We start from the raw sequence: 25080 nt of genomic DNA on the forward strand, positions 1-25080 counted from the left end.
GCTAGACACAGAAAGGTAAGTGGGACCCCTGGGTGCCTGGTCTGTGGTCACGCCGAGCTGTTCCAGCCCTTCCCTGTGGGCCTCAGGAAGGATCTGGGGTGCACTGTGTCCGGTAAGGCAGGGGCGAGAACCAGCCCAGAGGCTGTCCAGAGCCACGCGGGAACAAGAGTAGCCGGGCTTTGGGGTCCCTGGGCGGAAGGCCAGGGCCAGCTGCTTCTCATTCCATCCCGCCATTCCATACAACCCAGGCACTGCCAGGAAGAGCTCAAGGGCCCACATTTCAAATGAGAAAGCATATGCTTAGGGGACATGCAGTGTTTCGGCCCAGAAGGAGGCAACGAAGTCGGTCTGGGGTGCGGGTCCATAGCCAGTCAGCCAGGCTCTTTGGCAGCTCCCGGGGCTCTGCCTGTTCAGACAGATTCAAGAGCTGGTCCTCCAGCGCCTGGGGGTCTGGCAGGATGGCAAGAGGGCAGGGGAGCCGATGCCAAGAGCTGGGGCAAAGGAGAGCTTCAGCCTGCCCTGGACAGCCCCCAGCCAGCAAGACACAACAGCGATAAGGGGCTATCTGGGGTGGCGGGTGGGGCACAGGAGGGCAGCCCGCCTGCAGTCTTCTCCAGCTCCGGGCAACCCCACCTTACCAGCTCCCCAAGGGGTTGGGGTAGTCAGGGGAGCACCTCTCCTTCGGGCGGCCGAGTCAGGGAGGAAGCGATCTAGGGACGTCCCCTTTAGAAGGAGATGCCCCCCGAAAGTTGCACCGGGGACACATTATCCCAGAAACTCACACTGTCCCAATTCTGGGCTCGCTCCCCCCAAGCTCCTCGACAGCTGGAGGGGCAGGTGTCTTAGGCAGAGGAAGAGCTCGGCAGCCAAAAAGAAAGCTTCTGCCTGAGGTACAGCCATAGCCCTAAGTCCATCCTTAGCGCCCCGACCCTACCCAACCCACCTTGGCTGTGCCCTCCCCCACCCTCTGGGTAGCCAGTTTTTTTCTTTAGGGCAAAGGAAAAGTCGCCATTGCCATGCGGACTCTGTTTCCATGAGCATCCAGGCGGGGGTGGGAGGGGGGTTCCTCTCACTCTGGGACCCGCCCTCACACGGGCTTAGCAGGGGCTGGGGCCCGGGAAACGTTCGCATGTTCTAAGTTCATTGTAATAGTTCTGCTTGCCACACTCTGGAAATCGTTCCTTTTTCTTTAAAAAAAAAAAATTGTTCCTTTTGGCACTGTAATTAATTTTGTTGCAAGTAAATTCAGGTAAACCTTATTCTTGTAAAAAAAAGAAAGGAAGGAAGGAAGGAAGGAAGGAAAGGAAGGAAGGAAAGAAGGAAGGAGAGAAAAGAAAAGAAAAGAAAAGAAAAGAAAAGAAAAGAAAAGAAAAGAAAAAAGAAAAGAAAAGAAAAGAAGAAAAGAAAAGAAAAGAAAAACCAACAAAACAAAAACCTAAGCAAGATGTGATGAAAATCCCCTTAGAAATAAAGCCTACTCGAGGACCTTCTGCTTGCCTTCCCCAGGTAGAACCAGAGGAGCCATTCTGATGCCTTTTGTTCCGTCATATACATGGATATGTTTCCACAGGAAGCACATCGAACATGTTGAACACACACGCGTGCCGCAAACTCACACAAATGGCACCACTCCACCCCTTGCTTTTTTTCCCCAAGAATCCAACTTGGACCTCTCCCTGTCTTGACACCTGGTTAGAAATCTTTTTGAGTCCTTGCTCTTTCCCCAGCCATGGGCTCTTCTCCTGACAGCCCACCTGATCCCTGCCTTCTGGTGGTTTCTCCCCTCCTGGGACAGGAGTTGAGCCCAGGGTCCTGCCATGAGGGCAGCATTTCCCGAGGTGAGATACGGGTATCACCAGGCTGAGGAGATGCCATAAGGAAAACACAATCTCCTAGTCGAGTTGACTGGGGGGAAACGTAGTATGTTAGCCCTCTCTTGAAAACTCCCGGGAACATAACAATAGTGGCCCTGAGAAGCCCTGCAACCAAGAAGCTTACTGACTTTTCTTAACCAAGGATGACCCAAGCTTGGGAAACCATGGAAGCCTTCAGGATATTTATATCACACCAGATGATACGCTGAGGAGAGGGGCCCTGGGTAGTTCCTTCCAGGTTCATGATCTCACGGTTCATGGGTTGGAGCCCCGCATCGGACTCTGCGCTGACAGCTCAGAGCCTGGAGCCTGCTTCAGATGCTGTGTCTCCCTCTCTCTCTTCCCCTCCCCTGCACTCTCTCTCTCTCTCTCGAAAATAAATAAACATTAAAAAAAATTTTTTTTAAACACCATCAAGAAAGTGGCGTGGGCGGCGGGGGGGAGGGGAACACAGCATGGGAGAAAATATTTATTTGCCAATCACATATCTTATAAAGAAACTGTATCCCAATATATAAAGAACACTTACCCCTCGATAATAAAAAGACAAATGATCCAATCTAAAAATGGGCAAAAGATCTGAACAGACATTTCTCCAAGGAAGATACGTAAAGAGATGAAAAGATGCTCATCGTCCCTAGCCATCAGGGGAATGCAAACCAAAGCCACAGCGAGATAGCTCTTCATACCCATTGAGATAACTATAATAATAAGTACTGGCAAGAATGCAGAGAACTCGGAACCCTCATACATTGCCGGTAGGAGTGTGAAATGGTGCAGCCACTTTGGAAAATGCTTAGGAAGTTCTTCAAAAGGTTAAACATAGGGTCACCACATGAGCCAGCAGTCCATGCGTTGGCATATACTCAAGAGAACTGAAAATCTGTGTCCACATAAACACACACACACACACACACACACATGCTCACAGCAGCCTTCTCCACAAGAGCCAAGAAGTGGAAACAGCCCAAATGTCTATCAACTGATGAACGGATAAGCAGAACGTGGTATATCCATGCAATGGAATGTTACTTAGCCATAAAAAGGACTGAGATACTGATGCGTGCTATGACGTGGATGAGCCTTGAAAACATTATGCTGAGCCAAAGAAGCCGCACACAAAAGGCTTCTTCTGTACTGCATGATTTCATTTATGTGAACTGTCCGTAATAGGTAGACCTACAGAGGCAGAGAGGAGGTTAGTGATTGCCTAGGGCTCGGGGTGGGGGCAGAGGAAAAAGGGGAGTGACTGCTAATGGGTGTGGGGTGGGGCTTGGGGGGGTGACGAAAATGTTCTAAAATTGGTGGTGCTAATGATTGCCCAAGTCCGTGACTGTACTGAAAACCACTGAATCGCATACCTTAAAGAGGTGAATTGTATGATATGTGAATTCTATCCCAGTAATACTCCTACAATTAAAAAAAAAAAAACCAGCAGCTATGGATTCATAAAGGCCTGGCACCGGGGTTGGGGGTCGTGGGCACAAACCCTCCTCGCTTGTGCACTCTCCGTCCTGGCTCCTGCCAATGGACCTGACTCTTCCTCGAGCATTCCTTCCTGCGCCCCTCCCCCCGCCCTTCTCCTTCAGTCACCCCAGGGGACCTCACCTTCTTGCACCTGTCACATCCAGGTGCCCTTGATGTGAGGCGTGCTCTTGGCCCCCTCGCTCTGTTCAGGAGCTGTCGTCTGAGCTGCTGGGTGCTGAACCCATGTCCCTCTCTCCTGATTAGAATGACAGCGACAATTACCACAGCAATGGTAATAGCTGTAACACTTACAGGGCCATTATTGTGCACTAAGCACCTTGGCTGCACCGAAGCCCTGAATCCCCCCGCCCCCACCCCCGGGGCTTCGCGTGCCCATGAGGCTGGCCCGTTCAGGCCCTTGGTGCTCCCTGGGCTCATGGAGCGGGCTCCCGATGGCAGAAATGACTCAGGCCCACCCACTGATGCCCAGCTCTGTTCCAGGAACAGCATTTTAAACAAAGTGACTCAGGGCCCAGATGAGTAAAGCAGATATTCAGCCCAACAGACAGACAGACAGACAGACAGAACATTGCAGTTGGTGTGCGTGGCCTCTAGTCCGTAGGCGCCTCGGGCCCTCTGTAGGACCTGTCTGAGCTCACACACTCAGGAATTGGGTTCAGAGGACAGGGCCTGCTCCTGGCAGGCCTGCCCCCTGGGGCCCGTGAAATACCCCCAGGGCTGGCCCGCCCCAATCCCAGCTGCGGAGAGGAGCCCCCAGCCTACCTGCCTGCTGACAGGATCACTTCTTTTCTGTGCCAAGCACAGCCCTTCCCCAGGGCTCTGTGATCTAGTTTTCCTTTTCCTACCTTAGAAATAGCTCATCGCAAGTTTACCCACAAGCCCTTCGGAGGGCAGAGGGCCCCGCACCCCCAGGAGGAGACACTCACAGATTAGGAATTTCTGAGGGCACAGCCGGCCTTGTAGTGATATTCAAATAATTTTTTTCTTGAGTGACAAGAAAGGGAGATGAGAGAAAGGGAGGACAGGAGGGAGGGAAGGGAGATGCTGGGCACCCCGGGTTCACGGAGTGTCCTTGAATTTGCCTACCGGGTTTACTCTTGCCTCTTGCTGGTCTTCCAGTCACTGTGTGACCTTGGGGAAGTCACAGGGTGTCTCTGGGCCTCCTTCCACCAGTAGTCAGAGAGGAGGTAATAGATTAGGCCACTACCTACCTGCTGAGCTGCTGTGATGTGATTCCAGGCATGGGGCCTTTGCCGGGCCTCCCCAGTGCTCGGAGCTGGCTTGCGTGGGTCTTGCCTCCACGGCCCATCTCCTTCCCTCACCCGTCAACACCTACCTGGGGCCTTGCTTGGCAGCCGGGCTGCCTGGCATGTGCTACACGAAGTGAATCAAGCAGGTCGGCAGCGCTGGCTAGAGACAGAAGTGAGCCCCTCTGGGAGAATGGCTTGGAGCACACACACCCCTCGGGCCCTGGGACATGTGGGGAAACACGGCTGGAACTGTCTGTTTCCTAACCAGTTTACATCCAGATGACCTCCCCTGTTTCCGCCCCCCGCCCCCAATGACGTGTGGCTCCCTGTCACTGCATTCCCACTGAGCCCCAAGCTACTGGAGGGTAGACTTCGGCCCCTTGACCATGGCCTGGGCACAGGAACCACTCATCATTCTATGAGTCTGGAAACTGTCCTGATGCCTGGCCGGGGGGGGGGGGGGGGAGCGGGGGCCGGGGCTCATCTGGGAAAGAATCTCAAAAGCCCTGCCCAACCTTCCACCCGCCTCCTGCCCCTCCTTCCAACAGTCCCAGCATATGGCTGCCCCCTCCCATGCAGAGCCCCCCAAAGCCACCGTCCACACGTGTGCACGCACGCACGCAGACACACGCACGCACACGCCAACCCCACCTCTCAGCCCCACCGCTGCCCTGGAATTCTGCCCGAGCGAAGGTTCTCTCCTCCTTCACAAGAAACAAGGTTGGGGGAGGTTGGAACGGAAATGTAGCCTGCTGAGTCCACTTGGTGAGAGATGGGGGACTGTCCCCCATCTCCCAGCCCACAGGACAGGGGAGCACCACCGCAAAGATAGAACACCTCAGCTTGTTCTGCGGCAAGGCTGCGGGGCGGCTTCGGCAGAGGGCGAAGTCAGGACCGCGAGGGCAGGTCCCACCTGGCGTCCTGGAGGGCAGCAACCACAGCCTCGTACCTGCCCTCCTGCCCTCTCCACACTGACACCCCGCACTCCCTCCCTGCCCATCACCGAGCCCTGCCTGTCCTGCCTTCAGAGTCCCACCTGAGCGCCGCCTTTTCTGCGGACTTTCTCACCACCACCTGGTCCCAGCTCCCATGGGAGCCTCCCGGCTGGGCTCCCTTCACCTCCTTGCCCTGTGAAGGTCCATTCTCCACACAGCAGCTGGGACGGCCTTTTGAAAACCTAAGTCGGGCCACCCCACGCCCTTGCCAAAGACCCCCAGCCCACCCCCCACCCCGGCGCTCCACTGCACACGGGCCAGCATGGCCGGGCCCCTGCCCCTGACTTCCGCTGCTCACCTCACTTTGTCTCTTCTAGGCTTCTTCCTGTTTCTCCAACATGCCAAACCCTTTGCTGCTTCAGGGCCTTTGCACATGCTGTCTCCCCGTCTGGACTGCTCCTCCCACCCCCCCCACCCCCCCCCCCACCCCCGACACACCGCTTCCCAGATCAGCTCCTTCCCGGGCACTCAGCTGAACTGTCTCCTCTGAAGTGTGTTCACCTCGTGGGAAGCAGGCCTCCCCGGCGCCAGCCTATGAGGGGCGTTTGTTATCATTTACATGTATTTGTCGCTATTTATGCACTCACATCTTTCACCCTCACTGGACAGCGGGCTCTGGAAGGACGGGCACCACAGCCACCTGTTGCGGCCCCTGCCACAGCTCCAGCACTTGTGGACGCTCGTAAGAAGCTGTAAAATGAAGAGAGGGCTTCACAGATGGGCCTGAGGACACTGGAGGGGTGAAACAACAGGGAAAGTCAGAACGGAGACGGCTCCACCGGTGCCCCTGATCTCAGTCCCCCAACTGCCCACTCCACTGAGGGGGAAATGAGGGACCTCTATGGGCCCAAGGGGCTGAAGAGGAGTGACCCAGCCCAGTGTTGGCTGGCCACATGAGAGCTTTGGGGACCCCCAAGGGTGACTGAGTGTCACAGACCTCCGGGCACCTCTGGAAGAGCCATTGCAAAGGTGCAGGGTAGAGACCATGACTGCAAACCTGCCTGGGACCCACAGGAGACCCCCCCCCCCATAGGGCCTGGGCTTCCCCAAGTGCCCAGGACAGAGGAGAAGTCCCGATTAGCTAAAGTCCCTCCCCGGAGCCCATCCCTGGCTGGTGGTGGCCTCGTAGGAACACCTCAAAGAGGCCTCGATGCTCAAAGCACCCCTTTCACCTGGGAGCAACTTAGAGCCTGCTTGGGATTCACTCCCTCTCTCTCTGCCCCTCCCCCGTTTGTGCGTGCACACAAGAGCGCTCCCTCTCTCTCTCTCTCTCTCTCTCAAAAATCAATAAATAGGGGTGCCTGGGTGGCGCAGTCGGTTAAGCGTCCGACTTCAGCCAGGTCACGATCTCGCGGTCCGTGAGTTCGAGCCCCGCGTCGGGCTCTGGGCTGATGGCTCAGAGCCTGGAGCCTGTTTCCGATTCTGTGTCTCCCTCTCTCTCTGCCCCTCCCCCGTTCATGCTCTGTCTCTCTCTGTCTCAAAAATAAATAAACGTTAAAAAAAAATTTTTTTAAATCAATAAATAAACATTTTTTTAAAAAAAGAAAAGCCAGCTTAGACCAGCATACAGACATATACAGCATAGTGTGTACATGTGTGATTATTGAGATTGTGGTGATTTTTTTTTTTATGTTTCCTTTTCCTTTTACATGTTTTCCTAATGGTCCCAGTGAACATGCTTTACGACAATGATAACGAAACCACCAGGAAATGACACTCTTTTTTAAACAAGAAAATGTGATGATTCCTTTCAAGAAGCACCTTGCATCGATTTATTCTGCCGAAGGGCCTGACGCATAAGGTTTTGGGACATTGCCTGAGGCGAAGCCCTGAGGAGGGACTGTGGGAGGAGGGGAGGTCGTGAAGGGGGTGTGAGAGGCAAGGGTGTCATGGGCACCTCCCCTGGGCAGGTTGGCCTTCCAAGGGCTCAGCTAGGGCTGAGGGAAGCCTGGGGGAGGGGGGGGGAGGGGGTGCTAAAGGCCAAAGCCACCCACTCCGGAGCCTTTTCCCTTCCTACAACTACTTTCTTTCTTTCTTTTTTTTTTTTTTTTTTTTAATTTTCATTTATTTATTTTGAGAGAGAGAGAGAGAGTACGCAAGCAGGGGAGGGGCAGAGAGAGAGGGAGACAGAATCCCAAGCAGGCTCTACACCGTCAGCACGGAGCCCAACGCGGGGCTTGAACCCACAAACCATGAGATCATGACCTGAGCCAAAATCAAGAGTCAGAGGCTTAACAACTGAGCCACCCAGGTGGCCTCCTACGTTTGCTTCCCTTTCCTTTTAACCCTCTTCCCTGGCCAACAAGACCTGGCTCAGGGACCGCTTCCTCCAGGAAGACTTCCCTGATAACCCCAGGGCTCTGGGCAAGGTTAGGTGCTTTCCTATGGGCTCCTACAGGAGCTTCTTGGGTCCCAGACCCAAGACGTGTGAAGACGTGATGGAAGATGTTTCACGCGTCCATTCCTGACCACGACCAGCACCCAGAAAGTCCTCGGTAAACAGCCGCCATGCAGGCCCCAGATCCCCTCCTTATTCCCAGCTCACCCAGATTCCCCTGTGTGAGTGTCCACTGATCTTCCAGCTATCTGCTCTGGCCTAGGCACAGCCCCCTCCTTTGGGTTCTGCGTACCAGTTGCTAAGGGCCTTCACGTAAGACCTGAGGCAGAGCAGTTTTACGAAAGCATTTAGAGGCGGATGCCAAGCGTTTCTGGCAGGTCCTGGTGCCGGTCAAACCCTTCCTCAGCCCCTGGGTCTCAGAGCCCCACTTGGCAAGTGTCCAGGCTCCAAGCCTTTCCGAATCCCCTCAAGCCTGGGGTCTTGAGGCAACTGACGGGCAGGCAGGAACTCTGGTGCCTACGTCTCATTGAGTAATTGTAGAATGAAGTGACACGCGAAAGTCCCCCTCCGGTGCTGGGCAGAGACAACGTGCTCAGAGACTGCAAATTCTCATCTCCCTCCGGACCCATAAGGGGAAGGTAGTGGCGATTCTAGACGGGGTGCAGGTGAGGCTCTGAGTCCTAAAGACTCTACCCAACCAGCTGGCCTGGGCCAGGCTATTCTTTGAGACGGCCCCACTTTAGGCGGACGTGGCATCCGCAGTGGGAACATCGGCCTTCTCTGGAGAGGATCCTTGGGCAACCCACTCCCTCAGGGATCACCCTTGGCACCATTTCCAGGGTTTCTTGGGCTGGTTGTGACATCTGCTTCTGGATTCTGCTCCAGGTGAGATCTGACATCTGAAGGCGCAGGTCGTATCCACCCACTCACTCACCTATGGAGAGAACTCCATAGGTGCAAAAGGCCGAGACAATGTGGGCCTTTGCGCATCCGGCCCCTGGAAAGGGGGCGAGGTCAGCGGGCAGGACACACTGATGTCTGTTGCCAAGGAGGCCATAAACGAGGCTGCCCACAGGGATTTGTTGGGGGTTTTTTTTTTTAATTAAAAAAAAATGTAATTGTAAAATATATGTAACATACAATTTACCACCTTAACCATTTGTAAATGTACCGCTCGGTGGCAATTAATTCGCATTGTGGTGCAACCATCCCCACCGTCAATCCCCAGAGCTTTTTCATCTTCCCTCTGAAACTCTACCCATTAAACGCTAACTCCCCATTCCTCAGCCCCCAGCCCCCGGCACCCACCCTTCTTTCTGCCTCCATGACTTCGACTCTAGGAATCTGACTATTCTAGGCACCTCCTAGACGTTGAGTTCTCCGGTATTTGTCTTTCTGAGACTGGCTCGTTTCACATCGCATAACGTCCTCCAGGCTCACCCACGTTGTGGCGCGTGTCATGAGGAGGGCTCTGAAAAATCAGAGTGCCCTCCAGGGCCCTTCATTCTAAATGTTGAGGACAGACACGCTCACTGTGAATTCCAGCATCCAGCTGACTGTGACTGTCTTGACCACAGTCGTGTGTCCTTTTCTGCCCGCATCAACACTAGGAAGGTCCTGGAAGTGTCGTGGCCTCTCAGGAGGGGCTCCCAGAAGAAGGAGAGAAGGGGACACTACAGTGGCCTCCTGGGACATCTGCCCAGCCAAAGAAGTGTCTCTATCAGGGGTCGGCGAACTTTTCCTGTAAAGGGTCAGGCTCAGTATTTTAGGCTTTGCAGGCCATATGGGTCTCCGTCATAACTAATATATAAACGAATGAGATAGCTGTCTGCCAATAAAACTTTATTTACAGCCACTAAATTTGGATCTCCCATTTTCATGTCATGCATTATTCTTGCTTTGATTTCTTTTCAGCCATTTAAAACTGTAAACACCAGGGGTTCCTGGGTGGCTCACTCGGTTAAGTGTCCCAACTTTCAGCTCAGGTCATGATCTCACTGTCCGGGAGTTCGAGCCCCGCGTCGGGCTCTGTGCTGACAGCTTTGGATTCTGTGTCTCCTTCTCTCTGCACCTCCCCTGCTCATGCTCCGTTTCTCCCTCGAAAATAAATAAACATACAAAAAACTTTTTAAAAAATAAATTACATTAAATTAAAATGTAAAAACCAGGGGCGCCTGGGTGGCGCAGTCGGTTAACGTCCGACTTCAGCCAGGTCACGATCTCGCGGTCCGTGAGTTCGAGCCCCGCGTCAGGCTCTGGGCTGATGGCTCAGAGCCTGGAGCCTGTTTCCAATTTTGTGTCTCCCTCTCTCTCTGCCCCTCCCCCGTTCATGCTCTGTCTCTCTCTGTCCCAAAAATAAATAAAGGTTGAAAAAAAAAATTAAAAAAAAATAAATTAATTAATTAAATAAAATGTAAAAACCATTCAGAGCTTGTGGATTTGGCTGGCTGGCTGCAATCTACCAACCCCCGTTCTGGAATTAAGGTGGCATTGTGAGGGCACGCGGCCCTGTTCCACCCACAGGGCAGGACCTTCCTCCAGCTCTCCTCAAGGGTCAGGCAGCCCCGGGGAACCTGGTTCCCTGACGCACGGCTTCAATAGTGAGCTGTGCAGGCGTTGGCCCTCGGGATGTGTTAGCATTGCATCCCAATCCATGCCTGGCTCCATGCCCCTGTTGATGGCCGCAGCAATCGGAGGGCATCTGCTGAAGTTCGAGAAGTCTTGCGACCAAAGATAGGGAATAAGATACCACAAACTACTGAGGAAATGGTGTGGGAGTGCTTGCTTCCTATTTCTTAAAACAACCTCAGAACTGATCTCAGCTTCAGCCTGGAAGGAGGGTCACAGTCATCGGCCTGGGCTCTCGAAGCCCTAAGACAGGCAGGGGAAGAGGGGAAGTTTGCCCCATTCCCCAGAATGAGCCAACTAGACAAGGCCGGCAGGGTGCAGACCCCATAGGCCAGAGCCCCGTGTCCTGGGACCTGAGATTTCATTTCAGATCTTCCCATCAGACTATGCGACCCTGGGCAAGTCACTTAGGCCCCCTACACTCCGGCTTCTCCACCTGTGTAATAGAAATAATGATACTCCCTAGAGCTATGGCGGATTAGTTGGGAGAAAATATATCAAGGGTTTAGAAGAGTTCTAGGCACATTATGAGCACTCAGTCAGTGGTAGCTATTATTATTATTATCTCATCATTCCACACAATAAGCCTATGTGGTAGACACTACTATTAGCCTCCTTGTATGATGAGGGGAACTGAGACACAGAGAGGTTAAGTAACTAGCCCTAGGGCACACAGCTAGGACTGGGTGGGGCTGGAGTGTGGAAAGCCTCACCACAGTCTATGAAGCTTTTAGCCCCTGGCCTATGTGCCCTCTTGGGAAACCACAGGAGCTGAGAGCCCTGGGTCCAGGGAGGACCCTGCAGGAAGGTGCCTGGAGGTGACGCGGCCAAGACCTGCCTCCTCTGGAATGCCTCTCTTTGTGCTCCCATAGCCTCACCGCTTGCCTTTGGGAACCATGTGCACATTCCTGTACATCACAGGCCAGGTGAGGCTCACATCTGCTTAGGAGAGACCCTGCACCTTGTGCACACACACACAGAAGCCCTGGGAAAGGGTCTGGGCTGCTAAGCGGAGCTCCATTAGCTTGGGGGCCTCAGGCAAGTCTGTACCCTCTTTGCACCTCAGTTGTCCCTCTGCAGAAGGAGAGGTTGGATGGGCTTCTCTGCAGTTCTATGATCTAATCAGCTTCTGACACATCTTCTGCTTTTAGCAACCTGCCCCACCCCCCATCTCCCAAAACACTAAATCTTGGGGCCTGCCTTCCCATGACTCACGGAAGAACAAGAGCTTTTTTTTTCCCCCTCTCATGGGGAGACCACCAGCCTTTCCCACACCAAACCAGCACATGTTTTGACTGACCCAGCCAGCCATCCCTCCCTGCCCACCCTAGATGGGCACTAGGTAAGAGCCCATCTCAGCCTGGTACTCAAACGAGGCAAAATACTGTGTGAAGCCAACATTCTGTCCTGTCTTTAGGACAGGCTTTAGCCATGGTGTCCCCAGCCACCAAAGGCCATAGAATAATCCCGCAAGTGGATGTCAGGGGCATGCCTGCTCTCTGCTTGGGAGCTGAAGTTCACGTGAAGTTCATGTGAAGTTGGTTCAGGATAACCTGCCCCTCTGAATGCCATCCCAGAAAGAACCCTGGGACCTTGCCTCTCCCAAGGGAACGGCTGCTGGCCAGGGCAGGCGCCTATGGGTGCTGTAGGTAACTGTCCTCAAGAAGAAAGCATTAGTGTTGGCATATAAGAGGCACTTATGAATAACCAAGGAATTACAGGAAATGAATGAATGAATGAACCATCTCGTCTAATCCAATTTCAAATGAGGAAAATGCAGGCTAGAGAGGGCAGACAGCTTGCCTGAGATCCCATGACTGAGTGGCAGTGCCCACATAGGGCAGTCAGCCAGCAGGGATTTACTGAGCACCTGTTATGTGCTGGGTGGTGGTCCTGGCATTGCAGATTCAGCAGTACACGAGCGGACGGGGCCCCTGCCCTGGTGAGGCTTACAGTCTGCCTCCACAGTCCAGTCCCCTGACCCCTCTTCCAGGCACCTTTCTCACGCTGAAATAGCCAAGGGGACACTCTGCCCTAGGGCCTTGCTCAGACCCCCGTGGGGAGACAGTGAACCCCAGCGGGTGATGGGCTGGCCCGTGGAGCTGACTGTGCACTTTCCGCGCCTTCTCAACACGCTTGGAGCATTATTTTTTTTTTAATTTTTTTTTTAACGTTTTATTTATTTTTTGAGACAGGGAGAGACAGAGCATGAACAGGGGAGGGTCAGAGAGAGGGAGACACAGAATCTGAAACAGGCTCCAGGCTCTGAGCTGTCAGCACAGAGCCCGACGCAGGGCTCGAACTCACGGACCGCGAGATCATGACCTGAGCCGAAGTCGGCCGCTTAACCGACTGAGCCACGCAGGCGCCCCGAGAGCATTAATTATTAATGCTGAAATAATTGACACTCATTCACGCGCCAGTCACCCATGGGGGAGCGGGGCCCACATTAACCAATTCATCTCTCAGTGATTGATTAATTAAAGCTGAGCTTTTATAAGACACCCTCGGGTGGCAAACCACACTTTCCCGGGAGTGGAAGTCCAAGGGCAGGGAGGGATGGGCCTTCTTCGGGGTGCCATGAGCCCCAGGGAGGAACCAGGAAGCCAACGTGGACACTTTACTGGAGCCTGGGCACTTGGTTGCCAGCCGGGCAGGTGGGCATTGCCTTTGCCCATGGCAACAGCAGAAGTTCGTGTGGCCTGAACACTCAGGGCAAATTGCAGGCTTTTGAAATGCTATCACATGAGTCACCTGTGCGCTCGGGGGCACGGGGCGCTCTTAAAAGGGAGAAAAATAACCAAGGCGTGGTCAGGAGTGCCAGTCCGGCCAGAAGAAGCACTAGCTTTTGGTCTTAGCCGCTTGAGCCTCTCCCCGGGTCCTGCTGGTCCCCTTAGCCTCAGTTGCTCCATCAGGGAAATGGGTGAGCAGGGTCAGCCCTCGCCCTGAGCGTGTGTTCCTTCATTTAACAATTGTGTGTTGAGCATTAATCCTTCCCAGCCTCAGGAAGGTGGAGTGGTGAACAAGGCAGACCCCAGCTCCCCTAGAGTCCAGGCTTGCTGCCTCAAATCAGTGACGATACAGGTAAGACTGCGAGAGGAGCTTCCTAAGCCTTGGGAGTCAGCACTCCTACTCCAGAGCCCCAAAGGGTAAAAGCACAGTTACCCAAGTAGAGAGGAGGAGAAAGGAGGCAAGAAAGGGCATTTGGAGGCACAGAGGTGAAGGTGGGGAGCTGCAGACAGGAAGGAAACCTGGGTGGGGAACGCAAGGTGGGGACTGCGGGCTCCGGGGTGGGAGGGGAGGTGGTAAGCGGCAGGCTCGGGGCCCTGGGGAGCTCACTAGCCACCAGACTTCTTCCTAGGGCCGTGGGGTCCTGGAAGAATTCTATACAGGAGAGTGACAGGGTCCACCACCAAGTTTTCCTTAAAACGTTACCCAGGAAGGGTAGGAGAACGCCACGGGTACGTTTCAAAAACAAGATCTGTGGTCCCCAACTGCAGTGCTGGCCTGTGGCTGCCACCACCAAATAGGTGAAGGACAAGGACACAGCCTTAGGCCCTCTGGGCCAGCCCCTTCCTGGTTCCCACTGCTGGCCATCCCCCAAAGAAAGGTACACCTTACCTGTGATGGATCTGATGTGTCACAGCCCCCAGGGATCAATGCACCTGAAGGACAGGGAGCAGCTCCAGGGCCGGGATCTGCCAAGGCCACTCGTGCTATTAGAGCTAAGAAGAGTCACTGAACCTGCTCTCAGGAAGGGAAGGGAGGTGGCCTGGAAGGAGCCACAGGGGGTCCTCAGGGCCTGGCCCATAGCAGGGAAGTTAGGAAGCTGTCCCAGAGCCAGTGTGGAGTGCTTACCTGCCCAGGGAGCTGGGAAGTGGCCCCGTGACCTCATCTGTGGAGGGGGTGACCAGCAATGACTTACCTCCCTCACTGTGTTCCTGTGGGAAGCCAGAAGATGCCCCAAAGCCCCAACACAGAACCAGACTGCCTTCAGAATGTCCCCTGAGGCTGAGGGTGGGACTCCTAGTGGGTAAATGAGGGCTCCCAAGTAGCCTAAAAACCAGGGCTCTTTCCTTGAGGCTCAGAGCTCCCTGGGCTGTGGGGATGTCTATCAGATTCACACACACACACACACACACACACACACACACACACGCATGCACATACACATCCATCCATCCAAACCGCCTTCTCCACCACTGCGGGACCCAGAGGCAAGGCCGCCGGCTTCCAGCCACGCCCCCCCAACTCTGCTTTGTTCAATTCATAATCTGTTTTCCAAGAATTGGGCCCAGCAGCCATCTTACCCACCTAACCACGGAGGGAGTGGGGATGGACCATGGATGGCAGTCCCCATGGGCAGAGAGAACATCTCAACGCACAGATGCCATTAATATGTCAGGCTTGGGCAGGACTTTCAGGCATGAGCAGGAGCAGAGAAAACCCTGAGCCCCAGCCTCTCCTGTCTTCCAGGTAGGCCCCAGAACAGCTCTGTCTTCCCTTACCCCTCCTCCTAGACAGCCCAGTGGCTATAGGTTACTTTGGAAACAGCTCCTGGGGGGCAAATCCCAGCTCTGCCACTTATGAGCTGAGCCATCAGCGAATGGCTTTCCCAGCCTTAATTTTCTCATCTGGAAAGTGGGGATAATAATACCTGTTCCCACTCTGACCCCGGATTGTCACGAGGTCTTTGTCAAACTGAGATGATCTTACCTGCTGATTCCCCAGCACATCAGAACAGGCACCCAGAAAACGATTGGCCAGATTGTACCATTCTACTTTTAAAGTGATCCTGCCTGGGTGGCGCAGTCGGTTAAGTGTCCGACTTCAGCCAGGTCACGATCTCGCGGTCCGTGTGTTCGAGCCCCGCGTCAGGCTCTGGGCTGATGGCTCAGAGCCTGGAGCCTGTTTCCGATTCTGTGTCTCCCTCTCTCTCTGCCCCTCCCCCGTTCATGCTCTGTCTCTCTCTGTCCCAAAAATAAATAAACGTTGAAAAAAAAAAGTGTCATAAAGTGATCCGGCTTCAGGGCTGCGGGGACACCATGGTGACCCCCCCACCCCCACCCCAGCCATTGAGTGGCCAGGGCAGGGCAGAAGGGGCTGTGACACCACACCGTGGGCAACCACAGGGGCCACAGAAATCATGCCTGTGCCCCCTGGCCCAACCCGCCCAGCACCTGCCCAATATGGGGGTGATCTAGTCTCCAGCTGTAAGGGGGGGTGCCAGCAACAGGCCACATTTACAAACAGAGCCACCCCAATCACAAAGCATATAACCGGCCGGGTGCATTGCCTCATGATGAGGAAAAACATGAAAATGGCACGAAATACACACAACCAACCATGCTCCCACCCTCCACAGTCGCAGTCTCAAACCCCACATGGTCTCACGCTCAACCACGCACATACACGCTCGCCCACACAGCCTCAGAGACAGCCAACCACACGCCCCAAGCTCACGCCCATGCCTCACCTACAACAGGCTCAGCTCCTTGTGCGAGGCCCACGGGTAACATCATTTGCTCAAACATCCCGTTGAAAGCTGAATATGGGCCGGGTTCCTCCTGGAGCCTCTGCCCGCAAGGAGGGGCCTCGGCTTTCTGCTTCTTTGCCCACACAGGCATGCTTTCTTTCCCCGTAGCAGTCTTCATGGCTTGCTGGCAGCCTATGCCCACCACCCCTGACCTTGAAGGAGGTCAAGGCTGCTGTATAGGGATTCTCTGCCAGGCTCCTTGTGGGGTCCCCAGCAAGAATCCCCAGGGTCTGCAGGGGGCATGCTAGTCATGTGCTGGGCAAGCCTGGATTCCAGGTGGGGCAGGGGCCCAGTCACAGAGCAAAAGATGCCGAGTCCCCTTCCCAGACCCTTGTCTGCACTGAGTGGGGACCCTTGGCCTTTGCACCGGGTGGCAGTGGTGCCACACCCAGTAGCTGGAACAGGCACAAAAGCTCTGACACATAATGGGCCCTCCTCAGTGCTGCCTCCACACTGGACTGGGCCGCAGGGGACGCACCGTGTGCCCCACTCTGAACCAAACTGAGAAGGCGGAGAGAGAAAACAGACATGGGACACCCCGGAGCCTCTGCTGAGTGGACCCTCAGTGTGCCCATCTGGGAAATAGGGGAAAACAGAGGGCTGGTAGGCGTGGCGCCGTCTGCACAGGGGATCTCCTCACCCCAGCGCTCTCCCGATCCCCGCACCCCCAGACTTGGCTCCACTGGGTCACTGAGCACTCAGGGCACGTCTGAAGGTCCGCCAAGGATGAATCTGACATAGCGGGAGCTCACGAATGACAGCGGATAGGGGGTGGAGACATTTGAGGCAGGTAGGGAAGCAGCCTCTGGCTCTAGCTGGCCCCGTGTGACCCATTTGTCCTTTGAGAGGCTAACAGCCTGGTGGCCAGAAGAAGGAAGAGAGGCACACGGGGGAAGGAAGAGGAACCTTAAAGCAGTGCAGGAGGGCTCAGGGTCACAGGCGCTGGACTTGCTGAGCGGTGTGGGAGGCTTGCTCTCTGGGCCTGTGCTGTGGGGTTCCAAGGGCGTCGCCAGGGAGAGGTGGGGCCCTCAGGCCAGGCCCACTGGGAAGATAAGGGCAGAGAATGGGAAAAAGCAGTAGGCAGAAAAGGACTAAGGACTGAATGAGGAAGAAGGAACAGGGGAGCCAATTGGCCACAGAAGCACAGGAAGGAAGATGTGCATCCCTACTGGAGAAAGAACACTCAGCCCTGGGACAGAGGAGGCATGCCTGTCCTGACGGCGCCTGTCAGGAAAAGTAATTGCCAACTACCGTTGCCCCAGGGGGACCGGAGTGCACAGGCACGTATGCCTGCAAAGAGCAGCAGAGTACCACTCAGAGACCATCTCCCAGCCCGCTGGCCTCATGACCTCAGAGTCCCAGACCCTTCCTGGGACTAACGGTGGGATCCATGGACCACCCTGTAAAGCTCAGCCCCAGAGGTAGGTCCCAGGAGATGCTCAATATCCAAACAGTGTGGGACCCTGGTGACTTACACTGCCCCTCCTAGAGGCTGCCGGCGAAAGTTCCTGGGCCAGGGGTGGGCAGGGGCTGGATCAAGGGCCTGGAGCAGCCAGCAGCAGGTGGATGCAGCCCACTGCAGAGCAGGGAAGCGGCTGGATCCTGACTTACACCCCAAATGCCCAGGCCAGGCCTTTTTAAATGAAATTTTCCTCTTCACCCCTATTAACTTGTATACCGTCTGAAGACTTTGCAGATCAATAAATCCACCCCTTAGGACAAACCGCTGGAGGAGCAGTAGCTCTCTTGGATAGGCAAAGGATGGGAAAAGAGGCCAGAGACTGCCTCCTGCTACCAGATGGCTGTGTAAATTGAGATATGTCCCTCCTGCTGCCCAGGGCCTCCCTCAGTTTCCCCACTGTTACCTTCACGGGGTTAAATCAATCTGTAAGGTCCCACCTGCTCAACTGTCCTGAGATTTTCTGGGAAGACCACATGTGACCCAAAGACCAAGGCGCAGCCCCATGGCTCTGCAGGGCCTCGGATGAAGGCGAGGCTTTAGGGCTGCCGTCCTCCCAGAGAACAGGTGGCCCGGCCACGGCACCTGGGCTCAAGCGCCCAGGGTGCCTGTGCCAGCTGTGTTGACCTCGGGCAAGCTCTGAACCTTTCCACACCTCAGATTCCCGACTCTGGAAAATGGTGAAATCGCTTCCCCAAAGAGCACGACATAGAACGGCACTTTGTGGGTATCTCAAGTCAGACCTGCCATCGCAGTTGGACATCTGTCACTACTAAAACCACCACCACCACCTACTCCAGTTCAAATCCCCACAGGCAAGGACAGTTAGCATACTCACGGCCTCCTTTCTGTTCACCCTTCTGTTCCCAAGGCCCTAGCCTCTTCTGGGTTACGGTCACCTAGATCAGTAAATACATGGCACGGAGGTCAGCTGCACTTCAACCTTCCAGGTTTTACATTTCCTTCCAGGGATGGGGGCTCAAACCGGCACTTTCAAGCGGTAACAGATGCGCCTTTAGTAAAACATAATTAGTCTCGGGAGAAGGAGGGTAAACAAACGTGTAATTCCTGGATTTGCTAACTGTCCTTCATGTTGATCTTCTGCCATTTTTCCTAGCCTCTCCCACTCACATCCGTGCTCGTGGCAAGGACTGAGAGTGCCGGGAGCGGGCCGCGGAGGCAACCAGCGTCAAAGCTGGACGCCTGGCCGCGCCCTCCTCCCCGCCGCCGCCGCCTCCGCCTCCAGCCCAGACCCCACCGCCCCACACACCACACCAGGCAGGAAGCCTGTGGCACTCGATCTTTTATTTTCTTAAACTGTACACAGATGTAAAATACTTTAACAGCAAGTCTATGGGAAAATTGTTTGGTTTTAAATTATTATGAAACAGAACCTAAGGGGAGCTTTATTAAATAAACATAAAGGTGGGGAATTAAGGACGCACACCTGCATTCTACCATAGTCATTTTTACTGTACCTTCTGGGTGTGTAAAGGTAGAAAAGACACATCAAACTGAATAAACAAAATCCATTTATACCCTGAAACGTTGGCAGGCCACTCACGGGATTGTTCAGAACGTCTACCTCACAGAAGATGGCCTCACCATCTAATAAAAATTAAAACTGATCTGTTGGCCTCTTTGGTTCCAAAATTATGTATAATACATTTAACTGTATTTTTTTTTTTTTGCTGCTATAAAAATAACTTCTTTTTTCAAATGGCAGTTTCTGACTAATCATGCAACTAAATCAGTGCAAACATTAAAAGCAATCATTCGCTTAAAAAAGAAGCAAAGGATTTCATTTCAAGTATAAAAAATATAAAAAGAGTCGTACGAGTCCAGTTTCGTCTAGTGTGGGTCAACCCTTTAAATTGCATAGTTCACGTGGCACTTGGACATCTGGGGGTGAGCGAGTTCAGTGATATGCCAAGGGCCACTTCTGGACACACGCAGATGGGCAAGTGCTATATCGTGTGCGTTCAGGCAAGTCGGCAAGTGCTAGGAGGGGCAGGCGGGCAGGCGAGCAGGCTGGGGCCACGTCCATGGCCGGCCCTGGTGGCCGGGACCCACACGGGCAACTTCTGTAAAGCAGCTGAAAGCCTTCCCCATCTCTCCAAGACCGGCTAAACTGCTCCCCTCCCACAACCCCGCTGGGGGAGGAGGCACCCCCCACCCCCCAACACCAGCATTTCCAGAATGCCTCCACTGCACCATTTCCTCCTCGGGGCTCATTCCCCTGCCTCGGGGGTCATTTCCACCCCTCCCCAATAAGTCCTAGAGGAACATCCCCAGTGAAGGGCACAGATTGCAACTTTTAGTTTTCTTCCCGTGTAAAACGATTCAAATTTTAACTTAAAAGGTCATACCTGGTTAAAAAAAAAAAAATAATCCCTTTTCAATTATACAACTGGAATGAATGACCTGTCAACTGCTAGTGATCAGTTAAAGCATCAAATTAAGACCCTCCTCCTCTCCCTCCCTCCCTACCCCAAAACAAACACACACAGAAGTCACGCCAGGGACCCAAGCAACAGTCAAACGGTCATTGCCACTGCTCCACGGTCTCTGGCAGGTTGTGTCCTTTCTGGGCCTCTTTCTCTCCACAAGGGTGGGAAAAGACAGGCCCCCCTGGTCCTGCAGCATGAAGGATCCCAGGCAGGGAAGGAAGCCAACACGTCTGAGCCAGGAGATGCTGAGGTATGGCAGGCTTTGCACACAAGCAAAGGGGGCCATGCAGCCCTCCCGCCTGTCCGCACGCTCCCCACCCCCGCATCTGCTTTTCCTGTCTGTGGCTCCCGTGCGCTCTCTCTCGTTCTCTCTCTCTCTCTCTCTCTCTCTCTCTCTCTGCGTCTCTGTCTTTGTGCTTTTATGTGTGCTCGGAAGGCGCGATTCAGAGTGGCCGGGCCAGCTGGTGGGAACGGTGGCTGTTCACCCCATTCTCTCCGACTGACAGGCATTTGTAGCTAAGCTGCCATTTGTCACCGCATCCATTTGCTGGTATCCTGGAGGCTGCTGTGTGGGTGGCAGGATGCGTCTGGCTGTGCGTGTCTACGTGTGCATCTGAAAGTATTTCATGTCAGTTGAGGGTTCTTGCTCTGGCTTTGACTGATTGCTCGATGAAGTAGTAGAAAAATATTTCAGGCCTCGCCCCGGCACCTCCCGGGCAGCCCAACGGAAGGACCAGAAGGACCGCGCTCAGCCGGCTGGGCCCCCGGTTCCCACAGGGGCTGGCAGGAGACCCTCTGGGACTGCCCTCGCGCCCCGCCGCCGCAGCCCCGCCGCGGTCAGGCGCAGCCACACTCCTCCACAATCATGTTGGGCACGTCCCGCTTGACGATGTTGTACTCGTCGTCGAAGTAGAGCATGGACATGGTGCTCAGCTTGGTGGGGATACAGCAGGAGTTCACCGTGCCGGGGTTCAGGCCCCGCATGCGGTACTGGTTCACCACGGCCGTGTGGAAGGAGGAGGCGGAGCCGGGGACCCCTGCCAGGTAGGCCGGGCAGCTGCCCTCACAGTAGTTCCCGTAGTAGCCGGTGGGCGCGATGATCCAGTCGTTCCAGCCGATGAGGCGGAAGTCGATGAAGAACTGTTGCCTGCAACAGAGGTTGGTCCGGCCATCGCACTCCAGGCCCCGCTTGCGGATGCGGTGCCTGCTGTCACCCAGCCGCGCCTGCACCACCACAAAGGGCCGGTGCGACTCCTCACCGGGGTCCACGAACACCGGCACCACGGCCAGCTCCTGGCAGCCGTCACACTGCACGTCCAGGTTGAGCCGGCGCTCGCCCCGCTCGAACAACGACTGGATGGCCTCGGTGAGCGGGAAGGTGTGCCAGCCGCTGCGCTTGAGGTCCACCTTCTTCTCCACCACGTTCCACCGCTCGCCGTGACCCTGCTCCTGGAAGTACACCTTGACCCGCACCTTCCTCCGACTGCCCTTCTCCAGGACGTAGGGCAGGAGCTTCAGGTAAAGCCACAGGCTGGCCTGCACCACAAACAGGTTCTGGTTGCCTTCGTTGGAGATGAAGAAGTACAGGCGGACCCGGGAGGAGGCAAGACCATCTGCGGAGAAGTGGGAGAGCAGGCCAAGTTAATTCAAGGAGAACACGAGGCAACGCGGAAAGACACTGCTGCCTGATGCTGGAATGTGAACTTGCCACGCAGCTGGAAAACGTTATTGACCAGAAATGCCGCTTCTGGGGCCAGGGCCTCTCACTGGAACCTGGGAGAGGCAGGGAAAAATCATTTTCCATTGAGGAACCCGGACCGACTTGGAGCTGGAGGGTCCGGGCCTATAAAATCCTGCCTCACCTCTCCCAGGCCAGGGCTCCCTGGAGACAGGCTGTCAGGCCTCAAAGCTCAACAGAGGAACTTGTCAAGAGGCCAAGATCTTAACAAGTTGTTATGGGTATCTGTGAAATCTGGAAAACAAAACCAGGATCGCACCGAGGATTTTGGGGTGGGTTGTTTCAGTAGAGAATTTTTTTTTTTTTTTTTTTTTTGGTTAACTCCGGGCATTGCAAAATCAAGCTGAGCCACCTACTGCCTCTTCCTAGTGTTTACCTAAGCATGATCTGATCCAACCCCCAGTGGATCCTCCACTGCAAACAAGCGAGCTCTGCTCAGATTTCTGACACGGGAACCTGTGCTTTGCAGGCTGCAAAGCGCAGCCCTCGTTTCTGATGGGTTCCAAGGGACAGGACCTTCAGCCTTGAAACTTGAGGTCCACTCCTTTCGTGAGACACCGGCTCCCCGTTAATGGCGCGTTCAAAATCTCCGAGGAAAAGGGGAACTGGCTTGTTAAGTTTCCTCCATAATTCAGCTCAACAAGAAGAGAAACCATGCCAACCGAGATACAACTACACACGCTCATCCTACATTTTTCAGTGACTCTTCTGACAATTTGTACTTTTTTCTTTTTCTTTTTCTTTCTCTCTCTCTCTCTCTTTTTTTTTTTTTTTTTTTTTTTTTTTTTTTTTTGGCAGGAAGAACAAATAAGGCAACTGTGTGGCCATAGCTGGTTTTATCAAACCTCCTACCACCGCCCTGCAGCCCCCTCCTCAGGCTTCGCCTGGCTCCTCTAATAACACTGACATCTGACTTTGAAATGGGGGAAAGTGCAGCCTTAAAAGCTGGTCTTGGACGAGCTGCCTGTGACCTGAATCTGTTATTTATAAGTCAAAGAGCTGGCTCCGTGAAACGGACCAGAAATATACCAGCCCCCGCTGTCATTTTGTGCCACCGGGACCAAAAGGCCTCCTCGACCTTCCAGAATCACATTTCTACTCTGGGCCCCAAAGCACCTTTTAATCCAAGCTCTCTAATTGCATGTCGAGCTTTCCCTGACTCGGTCGGACAGCTAAAACGGCAATGCATTTCTTTCTAAGCACAAACCAGCCCGATTGTCTCTGCTTTTCTCCACACTCGGCCATGCAAAACTTTTCATCCCTTTTCATCCCCAGGCGGCACCAGCACCGTCTGCCTGCTGCCTGGAAGAGTGGGGGGCATTTTCAGCCTGGTGACACAACCGCTCCCCCCTCCCACAAGCTCCCTGCCCACCCCAGCCCAGCCCGCACCAGGGCTTCCCCCTCTGCGACCTTCTCCGCAGTCCCCTCGGCACAAATGGGGCTGAGCTCCAGGCACAAAAGCCAGCCTGGCTCATTCAAGTCCTGAAAAGGACAGCGGAGTGGAAAGCACTTGCAGCATTTCCGCGCGGGCACATTTTCCTTCTTCTTTTAAAGTTCCAAAAGATTTTCTCTATTATTATATTTAGACAGTGGTAGAAATTTGCAATCCAGGGCCGGAAGAAAATTCCCAAAAGGACTCCTACCCTTTGTTAACTACGAACTCTGCGGCTCTAAAGTGAGGGGGCTGCTGCCGCTGCCAGGCAAGCCTAGAGGCACGGGGCTGCCCCCGAGCCGCGTCTTTCTCTGCGTAAATGATGGGACCTGTTGAGAAGCCTGCCTTCCGCCCGATTCCGGTGCCCACACAATCGGAAGAGAGGTTGCCTAGCTCTCCCCAGTGAGGCTTCAGCAATCCTGGCAAGCCCACGCTGCCCGGCGATGGAAGCGGCCCCGGGGCCTCTCACGCAGGCACAGGCGCGCGCGCACACACACACACACACACACACACACACACACACTTACTTCTCCGGCCCACGGATATCAACAAGCACACACATCTCCAACCACACTGCTAAGGCTACACTCCGATCGTGGGAAACAAAAACATTAAGCAATCACCAAGCAAGTGCCCGCGGAGCCAGGGCCGCACGCATCTGCCGGGAGGGGGATGCGCGCCCAGAGGCGCTGGGGCCCGATTTCAGAGCAGTGGTGGAGGGCGAGGCGCTCAGTGGCGGGGACGGGGGAGCAGGGGTACGCTGCCTGAGGGAAGAGGACGGCAACCAGGACGGGGTGCACAGGGCCAGGGGCGAACGGCAGAGCCGGGAGTCCGCGTTTCCCCCAAGGTGCACTGGCTGCGGCGGCCAGAACGGGCAAGGAGAAGGGAGTGGAAGAGGGTGGGGAATGAGGGCCGCAGCTGGCCGCCCGTGGGACCGACCCACCTGTCTCGGCGAAGCTGATGATCTCAGAGACACGCTCCTGGCCGTCGGCTCCCGGGCTGGCGTGGCCGTCGAGGTGCGGGATCTCCACGCGGCCGTCTTCGCGCACCTTGCCCGCGTGCAGCTTGCGCAGGGCCGTGACCATGGCGGCCTTGGGCACGGCGTGCGTGATGTTGGGTCGGCCCCGCATCTGCAGGCGGCTCAAGATGTGTCGCTTCACCGCCTCCAGGAAGTCGCCGTCCACCCGGCCCAGCTCCTCTGGCCGCCGGAAGCCGCCGCACGACGTGCAGGTGTCCTGCGAGCCGCCGGGGGCTCCGGGCGGCGGGGGCGGCGGCGGCGCGGCGGGCGAAGGCGGGGGCGTGGGCGAGCCCCAGGCCTCGGGCCCCAACCAGCCGGCCGCCAGCAGCAAGAGGCAGGCGGCCCCCAGCGCCCGACCGGGCAGCCCGTCCATGGTGCGCCGCTGGCGACGAGGGCGCCCGCCGCGAGGCGAGCCGAGCCGAGCGCAGGGCCGGGCTCCGGGCTCCCGGCGCGCCGCCCCGCCCCGCCCCCGCCCGCGCCCGCCCGGGCCTCCGCCCGCCCGCCGGGAGGGCCGCCGCCGGCTAGCAGGGGGAGGGGGCCGGCCGGGCCGCGGGGGTTCCCGCGCGACGGGGAAGGGGCGCCGAGGGCCGCGGGGGCCGGAGAGGCGCGCAGGCGAGGAGGGGGTCGGAGGGTCACTGCCGCGCGGGCGTCTCAGGGCGCCTCGGCATCTGCAGCCTTCCCCCCATCCTCTCCGCGTCGGGGCCCCGCAGCCCCCAGCTCCGGTGAAGCGAAAGCGGCGGCGGCGGCGCCTTGGCCGCCGCGCGGGGAAGGTGGCGAAAGGGCTGGTCGACGCAACTTGGCCGAGACGGAAGCGAAGGCGCCCGAGTCCCCGGAGCGGAGCCGGGCGCGGCTTGGCGCGGCGCTGCGGCGGGCG

The 25080-nt window shown here is 55.6% G+C and overlaps 1 protein-coding gene across 1 annotated transcript; it reads right to left on the reverse strand.

Annotated features, from left to right (window-relative positions):
- Window positions 1-18853: 18853 nt before the first annotated feature.
- Window positions 18854-24685, reverse strand: INHBB (inhibin subunit beta B). Its single transcript, XM_045479499.1, has 2 exons — window positions 24132-24685; window positions 18854-21631 (listed from the first exon to the last, which is right to left on the reverse strand). The coding sequence occupies exons 1-2, from the start codon at window positions 24577-24579 to the stop codon at window positions 20856-20858; spliced, it is 1224 nt and encodes a 407-aa protein (XP_045335455.1). The 5' UTR covers window positions 24580-24685; the 3' UTR covers window positions 18854-20855.
- Between the last annotated feature and the right edge of the window lie 395 nt (window positions 24686-25080).

Source organism: Leopardus geoffroyi, chromosome C1, assembly GCF_018350155.1.
Source record: "Leopardus geoffroyi isolate Oge1 chromosome C1, O.geoffroyi_Oge1_pat1.0, whole genome shotgun sequence".
Lineage (NCBI taxonomy): Eukaryota > Metazoa > Chordata > Mammalia > Carnivora > Felidae > Leopardus > Leopardus geoffroyi.